Genomic DNA, 25,671 nt, shown 5'->3' with positions numbered 1-25,671 from the left:
GTCCATCTCTGACACTTCCCTTCCCTTCCTTGACCTCTCTGTCTCAATCTCTGGTGATAGACTGTCCACCAATATCCATTACAAACCCACCGACACCCACAGCTATCTCGACTACAGCTCCTCACACCCCACTTCCTGTAAGGACTCCATCCCATTCTCTCAGTTCCTTCGCCTCCGTCGCATCTGTTCCGATGATGCTACATTCAAAAACAGTTCCTCTGACATGTCCTCCTTCTTCCTTAACCGAGGTTTTCCACCCACGGTCGTTGACAGGGCCCTCAACCGTGTCCGGCCCATCTCCCGCGCATCCGCCCTCACTCCTTCTCCTCCCTCCCAGAAACATGATAGGGTCCCCCTTGTCCTCACTTATCACCCCACCAGCCTCCGCATTCAAAGGATCATCCTCCACCATTTCCGCCAACTCCAGCATGATGCCACTACCAAACACATCTTCCCTTCACCCCCCTTATCGGCATTCCGTAGGGATCGCTCCCTCCGGGACACCCTGGTCCACTCCTCCATCACCCCCTACTCCTCAACCCCCTCCTATGGCACAACCCCTTGCCCACGCAAAAGATGCAACACCTGCCCCTTCACTTCCTCTCTCCTCACCGTCCAAGGACCCAAACACTCCTTTCAAGTGAAGCAGCATTTCACTTGCATTTCCCCCAACTTAGTCTACTGCATTCGTTGCTCCCAATGTGGTCTCCTCTACATTGGAGAGACCAAACGTAAACTGGGCGACCGCTTTGCAGAACACCTGCGGTCTGTCCGCAAGAATGACCCAAACCTCCCTGTCGCTTGCCATTTTAACACTCCACCCTGCTCTCTTGCCCACATGTCTGTCCTTGGCTTGCTGCATTGTTCCAGTGAAGCCCAACGCAAACTGGAGGAACAACACCTCATCTTCCGACTAGGGACTTTACAGCCTTCCGGACTGAATATTGAATTCAACAACTTTAGGTCGTGAGTCCCCTCCCCCATCCCCACCCCCTTTCTGTTTCCCCCTTCTTTTTTTTCCCAATAAATTATAAAGATTTTCCTTTTCCCACCTATTTCCATTATATAAAATAAAAAAAAAAACCCACTAGAGCTATACCTTGAGTGCCCTACCATCCATTCTTAATTAGCACATTCGTTTAGATAATATCACCAACTTTAACTTTAACACCTATGTGTTCTATTGTACTATTGTTGTTGACATCTTTTGATGATCTGCTTCTATCACTGCTTGTTTGTCGCTACAACCACACCAACCCCCTCCACCTCTCTGTCTCTCTATCTCTCCGCCCCCCACACACACACCTTAAACCAGCTTATATTTCAGCTCTTTCCTGGACTCGAACTCAAGTTCTGTCGAAGGGTCATGAGGACTCGAAACGTCAACTCTTTTCTTCTCCGCCGATGCTGCCAGACCTGCTGAGTTTTTCCAGGTAATTCTATAATTGAAGTTACTTTGGAGAAGAATGGCTGAAATCAAGTACAAAGTATCAGAGCATGCTTTTCCACCATTGTTCTGTGAAGCTGAACATTAGAGGCTCATCATTTGGACACTGAGGAAAGTTTAGATAATCTCAAAATTTATGGACAAAACTTATAAGAACAATGACCTGCTAAATGTTCAGACTTTGATAAGTTTAGAAGGATGGATGGTTATTCCATAGAAGAACATATCATGGAATTTAACAGGTCATATATAAGATTGCAGAAATTCTATCCGGCGATCTCTAATTCAGTGCTTGCTTTCAAATTGTTGGACTGTGCTAAAGTATCAAAGATGGATAGACTCCTGGGGCAGAAGTTTCCCCCCTTTGGGAGGCGGGGGTGGGGGGGGAGCTGAAGAGCGGGCATACGGAGGTGCGCCACCAATCAGTGCCCCCAATTGGGGGTGCGCTGCCATTTTACGTGGGCGGGCCAATTAAGGCCTGCCCAGTGCAACGTCCGCACAGAAGTGCTGAGCGCTCCCCTGTGCAGGCAGTGGGGGAGGGGGAGGGGGAGGGGAATCCCTCAGCCGAGAGTGCACTCTTTCGTGCATGCGCACAAAAGAGCGCACTCATCTCCCTGAGGCAAAGCGCTGCCTTAGGGAGATCAGCTATAATTTAAAAGTATTAAAAATAGAAAAAATCCCTGACGTGTCACATGAGGGGACATGTCCATAACTTTTCAAAACATTTTTAATTAAACTTTTTAAAACCTACATGAAACCTCATCCCGTCCTTGGATGAGATTTCATGCATTTTCTAATTCCTGCCAGGGCTCCTGGCCTGCCCACCAACCTTAAGGTTGGATAGGCAGGTAAATTAATTACTTAAATGACTCTGTCAATGGCCTCAATTGACCATTGACAGGTCAGCGGGTGCACAGCTGATTTTGCTGAGCCCCCGCCTACCTGAAAAATTAAATGGGGCGCGGTGATGTCGGGAGTTCCGCCCAACGTCACCACGCATCATTTTACGTGTCGGCGAGCAGGCCCCACCCCCCTCTCGCCAACAGGAAAATCGTGGCCCTGGTCTTGACTGCAGTTAGATTCTCAGTAAGAGAATAGCTTTTGGAATAGCTGTCTGAAGCTTTAAAAAAATTCTGGGAAAACATTCATTTCCAGCCACTTTCATGGCACAGATGGGGCCTGCAACAGTAAAGAAAAGATGGAAGATTCAATGCTAGCAGCATTGAGACTATTTAGATATAGGGCGCAAGTGTCAACATGAAAGAAGACCCACAAACAAAAGGAATGAGGATGGAGACCCTTTTGGTAGCTCTAACAGATGATAGGAATAGGGTAACTATCACAGGAGTGTCAAGAAGATATAATGATGTTATTGGAAATTATTTTAAAAGAGTTCTAGTGGGATCTGTGTCTATGTGTGTGTCTGTGTTTGTCTTAATTGGATTAAAGCCAGCTACTCTGGGTGCTTTGATGTATAGTAGTTTGAGATGTTAATTAGGTGAACGTAAGGAGGGGAGAAGGTGAAGTGTAAATTTGCATTTGTTAAAAGAAACCATTAAAGACTGGGGGTGAAATCTTGCACCTAGCTAGAAGATGCCAAGCAATGTGTTTTTTTCAGCTTACTAATAAAATTGGTAGGAAAGAAAGGATATTATTATTATTATATGTAAAGTTAAAGGCCCACTGATTCAATTGAAAATTTATATTTAGAGGGAAAGATATGTATAAAGGAGATTGTGTATAAGGTAGAGGCATTTTAAGATCCAACAAGTGTGAGAAGCCTCCAGTCTGTAAGCCTCAAGCCTGTCTGCAAGGATCCAGAGCTGAAAGAAACTCATGTTGAATGAGACTGTCCAAGGTGTGCTTTGCCAGGGGTCTGTTAAATCTATGAGTTATACTGTTACCACGGGCGTAGAGAGTCAGATTAATTAGGGAATTTTGTAGTTATTGTAGTAGTAATTTTGTGGACATATGTATGTGTTTACAATCTTTGTATTAATAAATGTTAATTTAGTTTCATAAAAATCCTTTCGAGACTCAGTAGTCTTATTACTACTGAATTCAAAGCCTGCATCTCGAAACATACAAACTGCAAAGATGGGTTATGACAGTTGTTTCAAGTTTGCCACTGGGATTTGAACAACTCAACCTTTACTATCGGCTATGTCATAATAGGAGAATGAACCCCAGGAATAAACGAGGAATGGTCATCAGGTGTTTCAATGCGACTCGAAATATTATTAAGTGATGACCTGTCCAAAACAGAATAACAGGGTTTTTGAAATGACGCATGACATGGACGATTTGGAAGATGACAATACTGATAAGTCAGAAGGAATTGTGCTGGTCACCAGAAGCTTTAGTCAGTAATGGGTGTTCTAGCTGTGGACTCATTCAATTATGCTGTGTTGGACCATGATGTGGATTGGTTGAAGTGTTGCCTGAATTCTCTAAGTAGTAAAGATCAAAGTAAGGTTAAGGAATATGAAAGTTCTACTTACTTCAGTTTCAGGTCGATAACACATTAAAGTCACTAAAGAGAGTGGTGATTCTTTTTAAAATAGCCAGAGTAAACCATTTTATCAGCACAGACGTAGTATCCTGTAAAATACACTTACTGTTGAGTAAGCCATCTATGGAAAACGGCTCAAATGAAATTATATATGGAACACAATAAGGCAATTATTTTTGGGAAATCTGTAGATTTACATAATCAGGACATTATTGTATCCCCTTAACAAAACCTAATTTCCAATCACTATGTTAAGTGTTGATGACATCAGGGATTGGGAGTTTAAAGAAAAAAAAAGATGAATTGTTTTAAAACTACTTTGGCAGTTTGTCCATCCATCTTTTCATAAGTCAAAAATCCTACTAAAGGATGCAGGGATAAAGGATGATGAATATACTAAACATTCAGCGAGAAATGTGAAAAAAGAAATTGGAGGATGCCATCATGGCTCTCAGTGAGTCTCCCATTAGCAAAAGACTTTAATGAAATTGTAGCAATGGACTTGAAGAAATGGGATAAAGACAAAAACATTTTTCTCTTACAATTCATAGGCATGGAAACTAGATTCAGTTTGTCAACAGTAAAAATAGTAAAGACAAAAAGGTAATTGTGGACAAGATATTGGAAAAATGGATGGGAAATAGACTGGGAAATTCCTCACTAATAATGGGGTTGGGGGCAGTGGAATTTGCCAACAACAAATTTAAAAGTGTGTGTGAAAATACAAACATCATAATAATGAACACAGCCATGGAAAGTCCCTTTAGTAATGGGGTTTGTGAAAGAAATCATGCAGTAAGTGATGTGGTGCTTCACAAAATATTAGCTGACCAACAGAGCTGTAAACTGAAATCTGTCCTGTCGTGGGCAGTCCAAGTGAAGAATTCACTTCAAATAGTTGGGGGCTAGAATCCCTATTCAAACAATTTATGAGAGAAATCCAAAAATACAAACAAGGAACAGGAATAGGCCATTCAGCCCCTCAAGGCTGCTCCTCCATTTAATAAGATCATGGCTGACCTTTGGTGATGTGGGATCATCGCCTGGCCTTGGAAGGCACTACAATGAGTTCATTTTTTTTCTGAGCATCTGAATGCCCTGCACGCAGGGAGAAGGGCATTTATCAAGGATGAGGTTTCAGTGAAAATGCGACGAGCCTTATGGCACCGCATAAGGCCATCAAAAGTAAAATCTAATCCAGGGGATTTGGTATATTACAAAAGAGAAGGGCAGAAATGAAAGGCCCGGGTAAGGTTATAGGCTGTGATGGAAAGACAGCAATTTTACAACATGGCAATGAAATTTTTAAGGTACATTCCTCAAGGCTAATTGGCACTGGTTATATATTTACAGAATCTGAACAGGTAATAGAAAGTGAAGAGGCACCATGCACTTCACATACATATATGTTGGAGAATTACGAAAAGCAAATTATGGTGGATTAAGGGCTGACTGAATATGGACAAAGTAATACTGAAGTGCAGGATAAGGCTATTTATCCCAAAGGGCAACTACCCAAAGTTGGCAACTGAGTAACATATATGTCAGAAGGGGCCAATGAATGGAGGGATGCCACCATTATAGGGAGAGCAGGTAAAGCTACCGGCAAATACAAACATTGGCTGAATGTGCAAGCTGAAGGACAGAAGGTACGACCCATGGATTGGCAAAATAAATTAAAGATGTGGAATACCAAAAAATGCAGCACGAGTTCTGAAAGTGGACAGGGAAGTAATCACGGCCCTAGGAAAAGATCATGGACTTGTAAAAGAGACTCTGATCGTAAGAGGGAGAGATTGCATAGTAGTCCAGAAAGAGATAGGAGAGTGAATAGATTGTAGATTGACATGAACAAGGATCATAGAACAGGCTAGGAATGCCATGAGAGGTGGAAGCCCTGAGGATTGAGGAATTTTAGTGGCTACTAATAAATTAGATAAGTTGACAAAGGATACCAAAAAAAGGAGTTTGAAAGAATTTGGCGCATACACAAACACTGAAATAGCAGTCAGGGTACAGTAGCCTTATCACACAGATGGATACGCAGAAAAAAGGTACTTCTTGAGGGCATGTATAAGATTAAAGCTAGACTAGTGGCTTGAGATTTTGAAGAGAGACTTGGTAATCAAGATGTCAGAGTGGACTCTCCCACCGCAGGAAAAATGAGCTTGAAGATTTTCTTCGCCCTTTTAACAACATATTCCTGGGAATATAAATTGATTAACAAAAAAGTTGCATTTTTGCAGGGTGAGAAATTTCAAAGAGAAGTGTTTTTGAAATCACCAAAGGAAGGCAAAATAGAAGGGAAACCGTGGAAATTAAACAAGTGTACTCATGGGTTGAATGATGCATCAAGGGTGTGGTATTTCTCAGTTAGGTCTGTCCTGCTGCAAACAGGTTGTATTCATCCAAAAGCAGATTCAGCAATGTTCTATTGGTATCACAAGGAAAAGCTAGCAGGCATCTAATGCATGCTGATGATATTCTGTGGGAAAGTTCTGCAGAATTTGAGCAATGGGGGATAAAATAAAAAAGGAATTTCAGGATTGATCTTGCTTGCATAAAGAAGTGTTAGAGAGAAAAGATAAAATGGGTTGATGCAAGTCAACAATTATGAGACATTTTTAAAAAAAGGAATGCTTGCTTGGAGAACTTGTTGGAAGTGCTAGAAGAGGGACGTCTTGCGTTATGATGGGTTATATGAAATGTGGAATTTGTTTTGTCTTTGATTTGTTTTGATATTGTTTGTGCTATAAAGTTGTTTAAAGAAAGGGGAATCTGTTAATAGTATGCTAATTATATTTTAAGATACATAGGTGAGGGGCATTGTTTAATTAAGAACTTGCAGCGCATATAAATAGGGGACAGCTAGGACATTGGTTGTGTGTGAGGAGTGTTGAGACTGAACAAAGTCAATGAACTTTCAGTGAGGAAAAACTATGTGTCTTGGTTTTGACTTCACCAACCAGCTTAGATCCTGTTAATAATAGCTGCATCACTCACAACCTCATGTGCCTCACTGGTTAGTATTCTCACCTCTGAGCCAGTACATTATGGGTTCAAAACAAAAACAGAATTACCTGGAAAAACTCAGCAGGTCTGGCAGCATCGGCGGAGAAGAAAAGAGTTGACGTTGAGTCCTCATGACCCTTCGACATGAGTTGACGTTTCGAGTCCTCATGACCCTTCGACAGAACTTGAGTGAGTCCAAGAAAGGTGTGAAATATATTATGGGTTCAAGTTGTATTTGAGTGACATGAGTACATAATCCAGGCTGATGCTCCAGTCACAGCCAATGAGGTACATTTGAACTGTGGCCCCTGTTGTAGCGTAGGAAATTCAGCAGCCAATTTGCACACAATGACCCACAAACAGCAGTGTGATACTGACTAGATAATTTGTTTTAGTATTGCTGGTTGACTGATAAGTATTGGGCAGGATGTCAGAAAATACCCCCAACTCTTCTTTGAAATAATGCCATAGGATCATTTACATCTGCCTGAAAAGGGCAGATGTAAATGTCTTACCTCAATGTCTCATTTTAAAAATAGCACCTCCAACAGTGCAGCACTCCCTCAACTGACTATCAACCTCAATTTTGTGCTCAAATTTTAGGCTCAGAGGAGAGTGCCTCCTTTGAATCGTAGCTGACACCTTTGCATGGTCAATAGTGAAGAGATGTATGCAAGCTATATATTTTTCAGTGCTTTGAAATCAAGGAAAATTTCTATTTTTCTGAAGGTATCTGCTTACATGACAACAGTTCAAAGAGTTGATCTTGAATTATTTGTAAAATTAGTCTTATTATTATTGATCAGATGAAAAAAAGTGTTAATAGTTGGTATCACTAAAAGGCCGAGTGTTTTGGATTTTTTTTTGAAGAAATTATATAAATTGTGTTACTTAAGAATATTTGCATTGAATAAATGCACAGAAATCAATTATACATTTTGTCTATGGTGCAAACAATTAACTAATTTTAATGTACTGCAGAAAAAAAACACACGTATATTTTAATTCTTATATTGATGCCAATACTGCAACAAATGATGCCACCCTTGAATTGGATGTTCTCCCACATGAAGACTCACAAACAGATCAGCCATAGATGTGAATCATCAGCAATGATACAAAGCCAAAGAAGATATTACAACAAGCTTTCTGTCAACAATTCATATTTCTTTGGTTTACTGTTATCATGGAACAGCGTATAGAATATTTAACATTTGATATTTTTTCAATGAAATTTAATTCAAATGGAGATTTTAATGTGTCTTCTATGAATTTTATTTTCTGTAAGTTCGTATGTGCATTATGGGCCACTGAGAATCAATGATGACATTAACTGTAAGAAAAAGCAAAACAAAAACAACCTTTCTTTAATTAAAATGGCCAACACTGCTCCAATACATAAAACAGCATACCTGTGGTTTCTTTTTGCCTACAGGTGGCAGCAGCCCTAATTGAGGAAACCTGCATGGAATGTCAGGCATTGATGGATCCACAAGACCCTCAGTGGCGTCCTTTTTCCGAGATGTATTCGGAGTCAGTGGTCTGACCTGTTGTAACCTACACTCCATCTCATTCGGGCACAGCAAATATGGAGAGTTATAAATACCTGGAAGCTAGGTAGAAAGTAACACTTATTAACTCACTGCCATGAAGTAAAGCACAAAAAATTAAACACCTACTTAAATTCGTAACACAACTAAAAATGAAAAACTGTACAATTTATACCAACAATGGCCAAATATATTGATATGGTGAAATAGCAAGTACAGTTTTATATCTTGCAGCAAAAAATATGGCTACATTCGACTAGTATTATTTGCACAAATGCTGAATGGCAAATGACTACCTCAAATCAAATTTAATCAAACAAATTTAAGAAATTATGGTTGTGTGACCAATTTATCAAGCAGCATATGCTAAATGCTTATGTATAAGTAACATTTCTTCTCTTTACCATTCAAGTTTGTTACAAACTTCAGCAGCCTTTAGCCAGCACAGTGGTCTGGGAATCCATTTTCTTTGGCAATTTTCTAAACCGATAAAGACTTTGGGGAAATCTGTGCTCGCTGTTTTAAAAAAAAAACTACATCTGGGTTCATGCTGTACATTCAAGCTAAAACTGAACTCAATAAAGCTGTTGAATTCTCAGGAGTGACCCTGTTAATAGCTTCCTACTGACCCCTCTGCATCAAGTTCTACTTCTGGCTAGTGTACTGATCACATAGTAGGGCAAATGAGCTGTGAAAACACTGATATTTTTAAGTATAAAATTCTGGGTTGTCATGAAAGAGAAAATGAGTTATGCAAGAGACACACTTTTGGCACTTTAAGTCCCCCTCCATCAGAGGAATTCATGCATGAACTGGAATATTAATTGCACCAGGTCAAGCATATCTGCAAACGTGCCTTTTGTTGGCCAGTCATCCATTGAATAGCATTTAAATTCTAGACCCTTTTGCAAAGCTATCAATCCATCAGTCAGCTTCCTCCCCAATCTAGATGTTTTTCATATAGGCCTTTTATAATTAGGGCCACAGGGGATGGCAAGAAAAGGCACAAGAAGTTTAATGACCGTAAAGAAGAGCATGAAGGAGATCAGTGAATGAAGTATTTGCTGGAGATAGGATTGCTGAATCAACACTGACCAACATACTTCATCATAATTATCAGGACGTACAACTGCCACGGGATTTATAAAAACCCCACTCAGCAAATAATTGACCTGATGTTAAGAAGAAGGTGGATTGTTAACACATTGCCACAATCCAACATGCAGTAAGATAGTCAAGATTTAATTATTCTCATTGAAAACTCAAAAGGTAACATTTCTGCCTGCCAATTGCACAATTACACTTTTAAATGAATAGCTGTAAACAGTCTTGAGTATTCCTGTGAGAACTGAAATTATACATTGCCATGTAATAACATCCTTTCATTCACATAAAAGCTTTGTAAAGATTAATTAAACAAATACCATAATTAATGCTGAAAGCAATTAACAAAACAAGTCACTTGAGAAGCACAGATGACCTAATACCTACTATGGCTTTTAGTTTTGTAAATTACTAAAGACACAGTTTGAAGCAAAAGATGATAAACCAAAATTTTCCAAAAAAAACAAAAATAATTTATTGGAATCCCAATATTTAATTCATTAAGCCAGATTTGCACTAAGTGTAAATTATATCCATCACCAAACAGTCTTATGTTATATATTTTAAATACATATATTGGAAGAGGAAATATTTTTTTCTGAACTAGTCAATATTCTAACTAGTACCTAAATGTTTTATTGATAATTAACAGTCATCTAGAATTAAAATTTATAGAGTAAGGAAATCTGTAGCATCTTATAATTGTTAAGGCTAACATATGGCAAAAAGAAAACGATGTTTTGATTTGAAAACATGGTTTACAAAAGGGCAGGATTTGTGCGCAAAATCTTAGCTTAAAAAGTTAAAAAGCAGTATTTTAATTAAGATACTCTGTTAATAGCCCATCATTAGTCTCATTCTCTTTGCCCCTGCACCCCAAAAAGTTATTCTTAATATTTCATTAGCTTATTTACAATATAGTAAATAATCAGTAAAATGCAGGTATAACATTTTCTAAAGTAGTCTGCTCAGGGTTTTGTTTTGAGACAGATAACAATTTTAAATATCAAACTGTATATTTGTTTTCATATTTTGCATTTAAACATTATTATAACTGTGTTAGAGTTATTTGCATTTTTATATTAAGTTTTGATTTTCATTTCCTTACAGCTAGTTTAGATTATGTCATTAGTGATGAAGTTCTGTTGCTGTAGAGTGTATATACCTTCTACAGCAACTCAAATTACCTATAATATTTATATTTTAAACATTAGGTGTATGCATTAGTACACAAATGAAGTGTGTACCAAATTTAAGATATTACCAAGGCAAGACCAAAGCTTCATCTTGGAAGTTAATTAAATTCAAATAAGCTCTATTTACAATAGTAGCACTACTCCTAATTAGTTATATTGAGTATTCTCTAGCAAAGACATTTCTTAGCAAGTATCAAGTGCTATGTACAAAAATTTAAGAACGTGCTTTCATCACTTTATTACAGACCACAAGTTATAAGATCATTCTGAAATTATTCAAATAATGAGTATTTTTGTAGTTAATTGCAATTTGTTTTCAACTAATTTAATTTTCACTACAGTAATTATTTATTCTTGAGTTTTCTTAAAAATTATCTTGAAAGCTGATGCATTATAAATTAGTTTAGAATTAACAAATAATTAAACTAGGTTGGCACATAAACTACTGAAAATGAAAATTGCAACTTTGAGGAATATATTTGGCAGCATTATTTGCCATATATTATTTAACATAGGATGACTAGCAGTAATTGTATTATGACAATTTTTGTTCCAAACAAATTAGACTTTATTATAGTGTTCAAAATTCTGTTAAAAAATTTCAACAGACACTATAAATTACCTTCAACCAACATTCAAAACTGATTACTTGATTGAGGTGCCTATCTTTGCAATTCACCTGTTCAGAAACATACTACCTATTGCGCACGATGCTTTGTAGTCTCTGCAATTCAACAAATTGCAAAATGTATTATTTTTAGAAGCTCTAGAAATGCATTAAAGGGATAGTTTTCTGTTTCTGCTTTATGATCATTTGCAAATGAGGATTTTTGGAATTATTATGCACAATGTATGCCAGAGTTCAATTTAAGGTAGCAGTATATATAAAAATACATGCACACTTCTGTGGCTGTACATTGGACATGCCTGACTTCATATTTTAAGTCAAACACATTACAGGTCAGCTGATGCTGTATATACAATTAACCTTCTCTGTTTACACTAATTATTTCATAAAAAATGCATTGTCTTTAACATTAGCTGTTAAAAGCCTTTTAAAAAGAGCTGTTGGGATACTTAACTGATATAATAGCACAAACATAAATAAATTACCCTAGCTCGATGCTAAATGCAAAATAATTTAGCTATTAAACATTATCTATCCAAAGAATAAATTGGATACACCATTCCTTTATGTTGCATGTTTTGGCTTTAAAAGAATTCACTTAACCTTATTCATTTCTATTTTGTTGTTTGCTTACTGAAAACATAAAACTGAAAAGTATACCACCATGTTGGGAATAACATGAACGCAGACTGGAAGTTTGCGTTTTCTAATAAAGTTAACTGTATATCGGATAGGGTGATAGAATCTTTATGATCCAAGGATTGTTCGGTAAGGAATATACAATTAAATGTGCTGCATTAATTTGAGGCCAAATTACATATAGCAAGCTGTGCATCACTTTGTGTAGTTTCTTCTCTGTAAAGGAGACTAATAATAGGCAAAATAATTCACCATTATGATTTTATGCAAGGTAACGTGAAAAAAAAAATCAGTGTCATTGGGAGCCTTCTGTTTTTTAAGATGATAGGTGCATTGTGGTCATCAACTTTGTATGAAGCGTTGCCTGATGTGGTTCAGGAGGCCCACTCTAACAGTGGCAATCTCTGACACATTTGCTGCAAAGGAGGATATTAGGCTGAGGTGTAGAATTCACAAGCCTCTTCTTTCTCTGGGCTCTCTTCTTGACCAGCTGAGTTTTTCGTTTCTGCTCACCTCTTCTAACATACTTCCAAACAGTCAGCCTCCAGAGGTCATGAATGTCAGCGACTGTCTCCCAGTTGTCAGTATCAATGTCAGCCATCTTCATATCTCGCTTGCAGGTGTCTTTGTAGCAGAGGTATTGATGCTCATAAGGTCATGTCCCAGTGACCAGTTCACTGTATAGAAGATCTTTGGGTTTACAGCCATCACCCATCTGATGAACGTGGCATAGCTAGCACAGATGTCAGTGGCTTAGCAACAAATGTATGCTAATGGAATTAAATAACTCCAGGACCTCTGAATTGGTGACCTCGTCCTGCCAAGAGAGCTGAGGGTATGTCTGAGACAGCAAAGGCGGAAACTGTTTAGCCTTTTCTCCTGCCTAGCATATGTTGTCCAAGTCTCACCACTCCAGGATTGCGTTGAGTGAGAGTGAATGAGTATGATCTTCGTTTATTTCATGTGCACCAAGATATTCTACAACACATTTGTAAAACTCCAAGACATTCAAATTAACTAGATTAGTTTACACCTCAACTTGGAAAATTCAGGTATAAGGAAACATTAAAATTTTTATTGAATCTTCATACAAAATTACAGACACACACACAAATCTATTGGGGAATACTTATTGGATGCTACCTTAGAGAATGCAATCAAATGACCACAATAAATACAGAACTGAAACTATAAAGAGCTTAGGCATCTCGTACTCCAGCCTTCTGCCATCCGTCACTGTCAATATTGATTTTCTGTTCATTTTAATAGGGTGAACTGAGGATTTTACAAAACTGAAATCAGCTGGTAAAAGTGAATGTAAACATTCAAATTACTAAGGATTTGAGCTGTTAATAAGATCTGAACTTTATTGAATTCTCAAAAAGCCATTACCTTATATCTAATGCCAACATTGCCTATAAATTCACTATTGTTAGGAACCTGGCCAAAAAAGATCAACAAAACTGATCATAATTGTGGATGACACACAAGTGTCAATCAGACCTAAAATTCCAGCCTGCAAACTGGATGATAAAAGGAAAGCTCTTGCCAAGTACTGCAACAGATAATTTTAGAAGCTTCAAATAGTTTAACATGGCCTATATCAAAACGTATGAAGATTTGATCATTTATGTAGTGGTAGCAAGAACTGGATTGTGAAAGCATAGTCAGGACTTGGAGAATGGAATTTTATGCTGGAAATGAAGCCTTGAACTAGACATAACTGTAGGCCTTAAACAAGAAACACTTTGAAGCATCACACCTTTATTAAAAATATATTCTTGCTACTACGTTACAGGGAAATTACATTTGAAGATTTATCATTTTCAGAATGCAAACCTAATTATTTTCCTAATTTGATGTGGTTACAGCTTTTAGCATTATAAATATATATTGGTATGACCATCTTTCAGGATTTGCAGGATGATCTTCTTTTGGCTTCTCCCATTTTACTTGGGGTCGCTACATTGTTGGTTGACCACCTTTCCCCATCTTCTCCGGTCGGTCACTCATTCCTCATCCAGTCCCGCTGCCTTTAAGTCTCTCACCACAGCATCTTTCTATGTGGTCATAAGCCTTCCTCTTCTCCTTCTTTCTGGCAGTCCCATTTCCATCACTCACCTCACCACGTTTCCGCTCTTTCTTCGCAACAGATGACTGTACCATTTCAACCTCTTCTCAGCTATTTTTTTCAATGTGCCAACAATCTTCACTCACCCCCTAAGGTACTGGTTCCTGATGTTGTCCTTTCTCACATTCATCTCAGCATCTGCAGTTCATTAGTATCCAGTCATTGTTCCTCTCTTCTTGATGCTACCCACATTTCTGCACTCTATAACAAAGCCACTCTCACAACTGCCTTGTAGATTCTTCCTTTCAGTTTCCACCATATTTTTCTATCACATAACACTCCATTGCACTTCTTGCAATTACTCCAGAGTGAAGCTATTGCTTCATGTCCATTTCTATAATTCCATCTTCTGCCAACACTGACCCTAGCTTGAAACTACTCACTTTTCCCAAGTCTTCACCTATGATCTTTACACTTTCATTCTGATCCTCCTCCATAGGCTCAAACTGAAAGTCCATAAATTATTCCATTGAAAATTTCTTTACATTGGAATACTGAGAGATACTGATTCCTGAACTTGGCCACCTTTGATGTTCACATTTGAGCATCTGCTGGAAAGTACAGACATCAGTTAAGTACATAAAGTTCAACTGTGATATGACTGAATACCCTGTTGACACACACTAAGCTTACTGTACATGTGAAATCATCTACTTGGGTAAGGTACGAAAGCACTGTCAAAGTACTTTAAATTTTACTCCAATATAGCTGAATTAATGAACTAGAAATCCACTTCAGTGTGTAATAACAAACTGAAGATAGGGACCGGGGTTTTTTTTAAAACTTAAAGAAACACTTCGGTACACAGTTAAATAAAAGTAAAATATAGTGGACGCTGGAGATTTGAAATAAAATAAAGTGCTGGAAAAACTCAGCAGGTCTGGCAGCATTTGTGGAGAGAGAAACAGGGTTAACGTTTCGAGTCCATTATGACTCCTCTTCGGACTCAAAACATTAACTCTGTTTCTCTCCACAGGTGCTGCCAGAGATGCTGAGGTTTTCCAGCACTTTCTGCTTTACTTTGGTACAGACCAGTCTTTCAACAAAGGTTGAAAATTCTCTCAAATGCATAATTAAATTACTTTTTTCCCCCCGTTTGTCTTTCCTCTGTTCTTAAATGTAATCAATGGGGGTATAATTCCCCATTTCAAGTGAGTGTCAACATTACTGCCATGACTGGGCTGTATCAGAGTTTAGTTTGGCCCTGCATTTTCTAGCAGTGGTTACTGGATTGTCAACAGGACGGAATTCCCTAACATTTACCTTCCTACCAACTCTGGTATGTTCTCCTCCAAACATTCTCTCCGCTGCCTCACATCAAAAAATGAGTTAATTCAGCACAAACTATAGCCAAAACTTAGAATCTTCCTTGTCTGAAAGTCCCATTACCACATAATCAGGCTCATTTTTATAGTGTCATTAGCGGAATTCTGCAAAACAAATTACAGAAGTACAATAAACCCATTTACGACATTTTGTTTTTTGGAATGTTCCACAACTGATGTTACTTTTTTTTGTATAATGGCATCCTGGCTCGTTAATATACATGTAGTACAATTATTTTTAAAATACTTGCAATTATCTCTGGCTGTGTTGGAGATTAATGTATTTTTCAGTTATAAAATTAAAGAAGTATTTTTGATGTAAGCAAACTGCATTAATGTTTTTCGTTGCAAATCAATTGCTGTTCCTCTTTCACATTTTATCTTAAGAGCTTATTTTCCTCCCTCCCCAAAAAAAGTCTCAAATTTGTGAAAATATCCTCTAACTGTATTCACAATGAGTTCAAGCCTGGCAATTGACAGAACACTAATGAAGACCCATTTAGGAATTTATAATTCAAAGTCAGAAGATATGTACAAGAAATGGCACAAGATTAAACATGCTGCTTGTGAAGAGCAAGCCTGTTTCCAATGAGTGAACTAGAATCCAAAATCAACTGTTGAACAAGGCATCCTGATTTCAACAATCAATCTGACACTCTGGCCATACAGTTGAAAATGACTGGTTCATTAAAGATAGGATGCATAATGGTTTATTTGTATAGAGTACTATTATTTCCAATAATAACATTAAAATCAGAGGGGAACGAGAACAGCACAGTAACAATCATATTTGTACTAGCTTTCCTGGCAATTTACTCCAGAAATCAAATGTGATGAAATATGATTATGAAATTCATAGTGAGATGTCCCTTCTTCAGTATGTTTCCTTTATCCCTCTTCTTCCCAAAAAGGTTCATATGCATAGTTGCATGATCTGCAAGGGCCCCACAGTGCCTAATGGAAATGGTCCATTTTCATACAAGCACTTCACTGAATGTTAGCAGACTACTTCATTTTTCCCTACTTTTGAGCCAGAAGACACAGGGGTTTAAACTTGCACCACAAAGTTTTGGCAAGTATACAAGAGCTCCAGTGCTGAAATCAGGGTTGGCATGCAGCAGGATGCTCATGTCCAGTGTGTGGGTGCTCAACCTCTCTCATGCATTGTGTAGTTTGCAACAGTCTACTAAAAAAAAAACCCTAATCATATAAGACTGAGCACCCTATTAAACTTTAGACTGTTAATCAGTTTGTGAATCCTTTCAACCCACCACACTATTTTCCACAGGAACAGTGCAAAAATAATTTGATTTTGCAGACTTTCACAACCAAGCCCAGCCAGTTCTCACTTAGCACCCACACATGCTCACTATCCAGTGATTTCTGCTGGAAGTGAACAATAGCATGAACTATGGTTGACTTTTCTTAGGAACACTGAAGCCAATTATCCTTGCTGGAACTGGCTAATTCAACACACTGCAGACTATAACTGGATCTTTCCTTGTCTAAATTAGAAATTAACGTACTATACGGTGCAGTTACTCACCATGTTCTTAGGGGAAGCTTTTCTCATTTTTTAAAAAAAAACTAGTCGATTTATATGCAAGTAAAATCTTAATACAAATAAAGCTGGAAGTAGATATATTTGAAAATCTCATTTAAGTGTAACTTCAAGAAAAATATCTTCCTGTAGCACTTTTAAATGTATTCCTTATTCAGTAAGTGAAATTATATTCCCCAGATTCTTGGATACCAGCTTTTACAGTGGAATTAAATGCTATTCACTATTGCCTACACAGAACAATGTGATCCAGTTATGGGTTCATCTCTATAAGCTGGCACCAAAGGACTTGTACAAACTACCAACCATATTTTCAAAACTGTGCTGAGGATGGTGCATTAAAAGACTGGTCCATTATGAATGTTTTTCTTTAATATCCCTTTCTTTGTATAATATCCCTCGTGATGGAGGAAGCATTCCTCTTAAATCACTGGAAAGTTGAGTAGATTGGAGACCTGTGACCATGAGGCAGAGAGAAGAAAAAAAAAAATCACAGCACCTTTGGATGAAGGTGAAGTATTGCCTTCCTTTATGCCAGATTGGGCAAGTGGATCAGCTACCTGAGCATGAAATTTACTTACCTGTCTAGTCAAGGCCAATTTATATCATAACAGTAGCCACGGAATCAGACAGAGGATAAATTACTTGTGAATCAGAAGGCAACCATTGACCTGCTTGGGACTGAAAAGTGAAGTATTGCAGTACTGTCAAAACTGCTCCCAGTTTCAAGCTAAATGGGAGGTGAATTGAAGTAGTATCTAAATTTCTTGTATCAATTTATCATCTAAGTAAGGGAGGCATTACCAATTAAAGTAATAGAACCATTGCCAAAATGCTGCTGTAAACATCCCAAACCACATGGCCACCGCTTACATTGATTTTAGGTAGACCGATCAGAAAAGTTCATGCTCGTGGTCGATTATAACTAAATCTATTTCTGGTCTTTTTGTTTTCACATCATTACATTATCAACATTCTATAGTACCTGGATCAGAATGAAAAAATATCATTGGCCACTGTTATTGGTTTATTGGCTGAAAAGCCCTTTGGGATGTCCTGGGGATATGAATGCAACTTCTTTCCTCCATAAGATTGAAGTGCACTAACACAAGATATTGGTGCATGACCCATCACACCTGTGTTCCTGTGACTCCCAGTCCACCAACTCCTTGATTAAAAATTCTCATCCTGGTGTCCAAACCCTGCATTCCTCCAATTTTCGTGTCTCATGTATTCCTGACTTCCTTTGTACCACTATTGACGGCTGTGCTTTCAGCAATCTAGATCCTAACTTCTAAAATTCACTCTAAACATCTCTGGTCCTTTCTGCCTTTTAGATGCTTCTTAAAATCTACCTCTTTGGCCAAGTTTCAGAGCACTGGTCCTAATATTTCCATTCTTTGGCTTGATGTAAATTGTTTTGTCCAATTACGCACCTGTGAAGTGCCTTGGAACACCTTATACTTTGAAGGTGCTACATAAAAGCAAATGGTTGTTGAAGTCACCATCTTTTGGTATTTGCAAGCTTGGTTAGAGGAGCTATGTTAATGGCCAAAACTTTGTACTAGTCATATTTTATTCCTTTGACATCCCTAATGGCTGTGTGGAAGTAGTTCATTTTTGTTAAGTCTAATGCAATGCTATTAAGTTTCTCAGAAAAACCAGAGCTATTAGTAGGATGATCACTTTGAACTTGGTATTCAAGGAGTTTGTTCAACATTTTGATATTGAAGAATGGGTCTGAAGTTTGTCCTTTTGGGCACAAGCACTGAGAATAAAATCTGTTTCTCTCCTGACCTCAAAACACCTCCGTGAAACCATAACCAAAGTTTCATCGGTCTAGATATATAATCACCCTTGAGGGGCTCCTCCTTATAAAATAACTAATGACACAATGCATTGGGATCTTGGGAGAGACTCTTTGATCTGAAAGCTATAGCCCTTGGACATGATCTTCCTTTACCCAGGTGTCAGTAATGATTGTCTCCCAATGACTGGGTGACTTGGCAAAACACATTTGTTTTTAAAAATATATACATTTGTGCAAGAGTTACTGAGGACAGAATAAGTGAAATCAACATGACTTCATTTATTTTTGTGCCTTGGTTGAAAATTGCAAAAATTTTGAACAAAAACATGATTAGAAATTACTGAGAAAAAATATTGAGTTTTGGTCAATCCTTAGAAAATATATATGCATTTCATAAATTTTTCCAAATTGAATGCAATTCTCTATATGTGACCTATTCATGTTACTACTTAGTACATTTGATGCTTTCCCTTGCCAGTATTTCAGCTTCTTTGAGGTTTTTAAATTTACCATACTATTTATTCATTTACATACCACGCTGACTTGCTTCCTAGTTTTTTTCTTTGAAAATAATGTGTCTGTTTTAAAAAAAAAGTGATGGCTTTGAAACTCATGTATAAACTGACAATTGTGGAATATCTTTCCAGAACTTACACTGTGCAAGTTATGAGTTTTAAGGATATTACACATGTAAAGACCTCTATAAAAGATAGTTGCAGCAAAAAATAAATAATAACAGGTCCTTGATACTCTAGTAAAAATGTTACTTTTTTTAAGCTCCACAATACTGCTGGTGGAGTTAGTGGGCAAAAACTGCATATCTGTAGTTCTTTTCTGACCATAACATTCTCTAGTCCACCAATGTCTGAAACAACACATATTTGTTAGGACTCATTCATGAATGAGCAAACCATATAAATTACCTAATTTATATCTCAGCCCTTGCAAGATTACTGTTTCTCTATGGAATTCAAACATATAATTACAGACAGTCTAATATGGCTGTACTTCTATTACTGGTGCATTGTATTTAAAATATGAAATTAGAAAATCACATTGTATACTTTTGTAATGTGAAATTGTAATTTGAAATATAAGCTCAGCTTCCTATCCACGTCAACTTAATTGACTTCTTTACAATATGTACAGGACAAAGTACTGCATCAACTGAACAGCAGGTAGACAACAAAAAATGGTCCTGCAGCCCTTTTACTAGTTTATTTTTTACCCATTCTGCTAAACATACTATGTAAACAGAGGCTGCTTTGTTTTCTTGCAGCAACTCATCAAAAAATTCTTCCAGACATTTCTAGACACATCGATTTTGAAAAGCGGCTGCTTTATGAACCTAAAGCAGCCTTCATAAAACAAGTCTGTCAGTTGCAATTAACCTACGCTTCGGAACTCTACCCTGCTCAAACAGTTGCAAAAAAGATAAGACAATTAAAAAAATGCTTTACCATCTTAGTTTAACAGCCTGTTGGCTAGTGCTTGACAATACTACAACACAAAACGAGGCAGTCAAAATGAGTTGTTAGGCTGAGGTTATGCCCTTCCTGTTGTGTTATCTGCCAGCAGATCAAACTGCTGACTTGGGCTCTTTCTGCCAACAATGCTGATGCTGCCTGTATGAAGATGCTGTCACCTAGTAGTCATGGTGCTTGCACTCCACAATAGAAAAGCGCTAAATTGAACTCGAAGTATTGTCTTTGTGATATCATTTCAGCAAGTCATGTCCCATTCAGCCTGATAGTTTATCTCTGTCAGGCAGGGACCCAGGCGACTATGCAAGCTGTCAGGACAGGTACACAGACCTGCTCAGTGCTGAGGAGGTAATGCATCTTTCGAGCTTGGTAATGTTTTCTCCTCTCTTCCTTTTCTACAGCTTTCTTTTCCCGTTCCTTCTTCTTTGTCTCTTCATACTCCTCTAGTTCTTTCCTACAGTTAAGCAGAGATTTATGATGCACATCAACTGAACAAAGCAAAATTTATAAGCAACTCCTTCAGTTTCAATACTTTTCAATTACTCCTAAGCACATTATTTTATTCAAGGTTAGAACAGTGAATATATTGACATTTAAAAATCACATTGCTCTGCTTTTTCAGAGGTGCATTTTTTAATCAACATTAGGCTAAACTGCACAATAGATGAATTACCGACAGCAGCATGACCCAATTTTACAATCCTGCTTCTGAAATTATTTATTATGATGAAATAAATTAAATAATAGCCTATTATGTTTCTGTATAGTTTTTCAGGCCTTAGAGATCAAAAAGTTGTACTCACACCTTTTCTACTGTACTGCATCCTGGAAACATGACCTTTCCTGACCTACATCTCAAACCCATTATTAACTGCTAAGTAGATTTGCCAAACAAATTTATTTTCAATGAAAGAATCTCTGTGTCTCTTGCATTGTGCGGTGCCCAACAAACCTCATTCGATCTGTCCAATGCTAGATCTAAGGTGTTTGTAACATTAGTCACCTCTGTATCCTTAAAGAAAACATTTCTTAATAGTTAATCCATCACAGAAAACTATTAATTATACTAAAATAATATTCATGTAAATGAAATACAAGAAAAAAAATGGATTATACTTTAGCCAAGAAAGGATTCGTCATCGCTGTCAATATCAAGAGGGACAAGAAAAAAAAACCTTTCTCACATGCCAAAACATAAAATTAAACAAAAGAACAGCAGATTGATCTGAGGATATTTAATAGAACACTTTGTCAAGTAAACAGATTACATAATACCCATTATGATTTTATCAAATTCTCATAATTAAATGTTTTATCCCTGTGTGTGAAACACAATTTTAACTAAGTTTACAATTTTAATTACATATGTTCTGTGTGCCCTTCAGTTCTGCTGTGAAAATATTTGACGTTATATCTATCCAACAAAACATATTCATTTAATTTACATTTAATGCAAAATTATTATAAATTCCCACTCAAATAAAATAAAATATTGCAAGTTGTTCAAAAGCACAAAAGATTGTTTTAAACTGCCAGAAAATTTTAATTCTGATAAATATTATCAAAAATGGACATAAAAAGATATAGATAATTTATGCAGTGTAGCTTGCTCTTAATATATATTAGAAAAATATAATACTTTTGTAATGCTTAATCTAATATTTAAATTTAAATATTCTGCACAGTTGCCCTCAAAAGATTTAAATACCAATTTTCATTGCTTAAAAGTGGTTCGAGCTATATCATACAGCATATTTTAATCTAATTAAAATAGCATTACTAAAATATTCTAATCAAATTTAATTAAACTGGAATTTCGTAAATAAGCTGTAATTTATTAAATATTTAATCTTTCAAAATAAATACTCAATTTTAAAACAATTTTAAAGATCTCAACACTAAATATCAGATTTTTAAAGATGCAATTTTGTTTGTTTAGGTAAATATATGCAAATGAATCTTTGGTATCTAAATTGTATCTATAAAAATATGCAACTTAACTCATATTTAAATTTGTACTAGAGTCGTCCATCCCCAATCACACACAAATATGTGTTTATGTAAAGATTCTGTTTAACTTTAGAGGGTTAAATTAATTGCCTCACAAGAGAAAACTTACATAGGGGAAATTATCTGATTATGGCAGTAATAATTGCACAGCTGTTTAACACAGATAGAGAAATAATTCATGTAGGCAATAGGCCGTGGTGGCAATGACATTCTGCATTTAGTAAATATGCAAACTGTTCAGTCCTAATTACCCATACTAAAGGATGCCCTTATTAAATATATAAACTAAAACTGTCTGCTTGACAAGTGATAAATTGTATATTGTACAAAACTGCATTACAAAATTATGATAGTGAACTTGGGTCTCCTAACTTCATTAAGTAATTTTGCAGGAAAGTTGAATGATCAGAAGATGGACACTGCAATATTTCCATCCGTGGAATTGACTAAGAGCAACAGTCTTGTATGATGCAATTACTATGTTACTTTTAGTATTCTCAAGTCAGGTCCCCTCCAGAATAAATCAGGAGCAATTTAAAAGAAAGAGTATTTCAAGATTGTGCACATGAATAAAATGTTTGCTTTGACTTTTGCAATAAATAACAGCAGCTTTTGAGCTTCAAGCTAATAATGTTTTATTAATGTCATGACTCAGCAACAGGGCAGCTAATTTTTAATTTCATGATATCATTTGTTTGATCCAAACATGGGTCTATTTTTTGCACATCTAGCTGGAGGTTAGAAGTGTACAAGCTTACCAATTGCATACTCAGCCTTTAAATTAATCAGATCAATTTATCACTGTAGCAACACAAGTCTTAATTTGAAGACATATTAAGTACTGTACATAGATGGTAATACAATGTTCAGGTAAGTGTCGTTGATATAAACAGCTCACACTGAAAATTAGTGGTTTCCTTTTCCCAACAGAATGTTACTGAAAATTGTACTATATTGTCTGTTAAATTTCACGGTTTATCGCTAATGTGATAGTCTTCTAAACAGCACTACGTGCAGTCATCCACCAAGGTAACTTGTTCTGCATCCATTATACAGCCCATTTCATCTTACATTGTGTGATGCCATAAATGTCGCATAATTTAACACTACTTCAAAGTATATTAAATTTATAAAAAATGTATTCTCTCTTTAATTAGACATATGCCACATAAACAAAATGTTTTTCTTGTAAGCTTTGTGAATGTCATCAAGGAATTTTACCCAGTTTTCTGCCATTAACTCTGGGACTGTTGAGGAATTTCCTGGATTACATTTATGTAGAGATTATATCAAAATTTATGCTAGTTTCTGCACCAGTCTTGCCCGCTGGAATGCATGCCTAAACTTCCTGCAGATCTCGTTGTGTATTTCCAAATGAAAAACAACATAAAACAGGCACAACTGCAACATTTCCAATAGGGTCAATAGCGAGTGGGCTGCGCTCTGCTGCCATGATGACTCATTCTCAGAACCTCTCATCTCAGTTGTTCCACTTCCAATATTATGCAGAACAGGGATTTACCCATTGGCAAGACCATTTCAGCTATTTGGTCCGTCTAAATACATTGGACGGAGTGGGTCCAAAAGATTTTGCTACACTTGAGACCGACAACACTTAGTAAAACTGGTACCATAATTAATCAAGAAAATTGCTGTTGAACTCTAGAAAACTCAGTTATGTTGAAATCAGGTGACATCTGGCTGTACTACACCTACGTTTTGGGTGTAGAACATTAGAACATTATTCTCATAAATCCAGGAAACTTGTGTAAGCCTGTGTTTTGCAAAGACGGCAGTTATTTAAATAGGTGGCCAAGAATTTTAGCAGACATATCTTGGAAGTGTGCAAATGATCGAGGAAATTTATGAGTAATGATGCTTCCGTATAAAACTGGCGTAAAACAGTCACACACCTATTTTATCTGAAAAAATAAGTGCGCGTAATTACACCAAAACTTTTCAGCAAATTCTGGGCTACTGACGTAAGTTGGAATATGTGCAGGTGTGAGCAGACCTTTGGTATCTTAGTTAAGAGAACATTATTTGTTTTTATCTCAGACAATGAGTGTCAACATACAATGCAACATACATAACAGTCCCCCTCCAGCATCCACACAGAATGACCTTGCACAAGTAGAAACCCCACATAATTTTCTTTCTCCCTGTCTAGCCTCAAGTGTTTTCAATACTTCCATGGTTAAGATATGCTAATTCAGCACTGATCTCGACTAGTTCTGGAAATTTCCTGGTTTATGTGGCTCAGTATCACACCCTTTGGTGCAAATAATCACTAATTCAATGGGGAGGTGAGCATTGTATCTTGTTAGTGGCATCAGCAGTGATTCTAAGGTGGGACTTGAAACTAAAAAATAGACAAAACAACCAGAAGCCAAACTGTACCAAAACCTTGTTGTGAATGTCTCATTAATCATACATCTTTTGACATTTACACATTATCATTTCAAATCTTATATGGTTATAACCTTTTGTAAAATGTATCCATTTTCAATTCTCATATTACTTTGCATACTTCAGATCTTTAGTCGTTACTTAAATCTCTAAACAAGCACAGATGAAAAATAAATCATGACCATGGGATTAAATTTTTAAATGCAAAAGCTTACCTCACAATCTGATTTTTCATGCTGAGACCTTTGAAATACTTTTGCATGTCATAGTAATTATGGATGTACTTTCGAACATAATATCCACGCCAACTTTTCTGGATCTGGCAATGTAATTAAGAATGTGTGAGTTATTGCCCTATGTGCTTAAAGAATTAACATACAAGTTCAGTTTATGGCTTTCAACGCAGCAGCAGGTTTCATACCATATTAATATCCATAAAATTTTTTAAAGTTTCTTTTTCCTTTCTACGGACTTCCCATGCCATGCAGCATTTGCAACCTGGGATAATCGACCACAGACTTCTATAATTCCATGTGACCACTCTGATTTCCTTCTGCCCCTTCCTCCCAAACTCCCACTGCTAGCACAGTACAGACTTCCCATGCCATGCAGCATTTGCAACCTGGGATAATCGACACAGACTTCTATAATTCCACGTGACCACTCTGATTTCCTTCTGCTCCTTCCTCCCAAGCTCCCACTGCTAGCACAGTGTAGTAGCGATTTGCAATAATTCACGGGGCAAGCCCCATAACAAGAGTTGACCATTTTTTGCCCAAGTTTTAGTCCAGAGTTGGCTTCTTAAATGTCATCACATTCCATAACTTTAACAAAACAATAGCTACTTGTATTT

General features: G+C 37.0%; 1 protein-coding gene across 1 annotated transcript in view; it reads right to left on the bottom strand.

Moving 5' to 3' along the window:
* spata17 (spermatogenesis associated 17) overlaps positions 1-25,671 on the bottom strand; it is an 84,789-nt gene that overhangs the window by 24,182 nt on the left and 34,936 nt on the right. Inside the window, exons 5-7 of the mRNA XM_041180596.1 lie at positions 25,034-25,137; positions 20,730-20,853; positions 8,384-8,584 (exon numbers count right to left, since the gene is read on the bottom strand). Coding sequence (XP_041036530.1) covers positions 8,384-8,584; positions 20,730-20,853; positions 25,034-25,137 — 429 coding nt within the window. The remainder of the gene's footprint in view (positions 1-8,383; positions 8,585-20,729; positions 20,854-25,033; positions 25,138-25,671) is intronic.

Source organism: Carcharodon carcharias, chromosome 2, assembly GCF_017639515.1.
Source record: "Carcharodon carcharias isolate sCarCar2 chromosome 2, sCarCar2.pri, whole genome shotgun sequence".
Taxonomy (NCBI): domain Eukaryota; kingdom Metazoa; phylum Chordata; class Chondrichthyes; order Lamniformes; family Lamnidae; genus Carcharodon; species Carcharodon carcharias.
The sequence above is the reverse complement of the archived record's forward strand: the minus strand, read 5'-3'. Positions and strand labels throughout refer to the sequence as shown.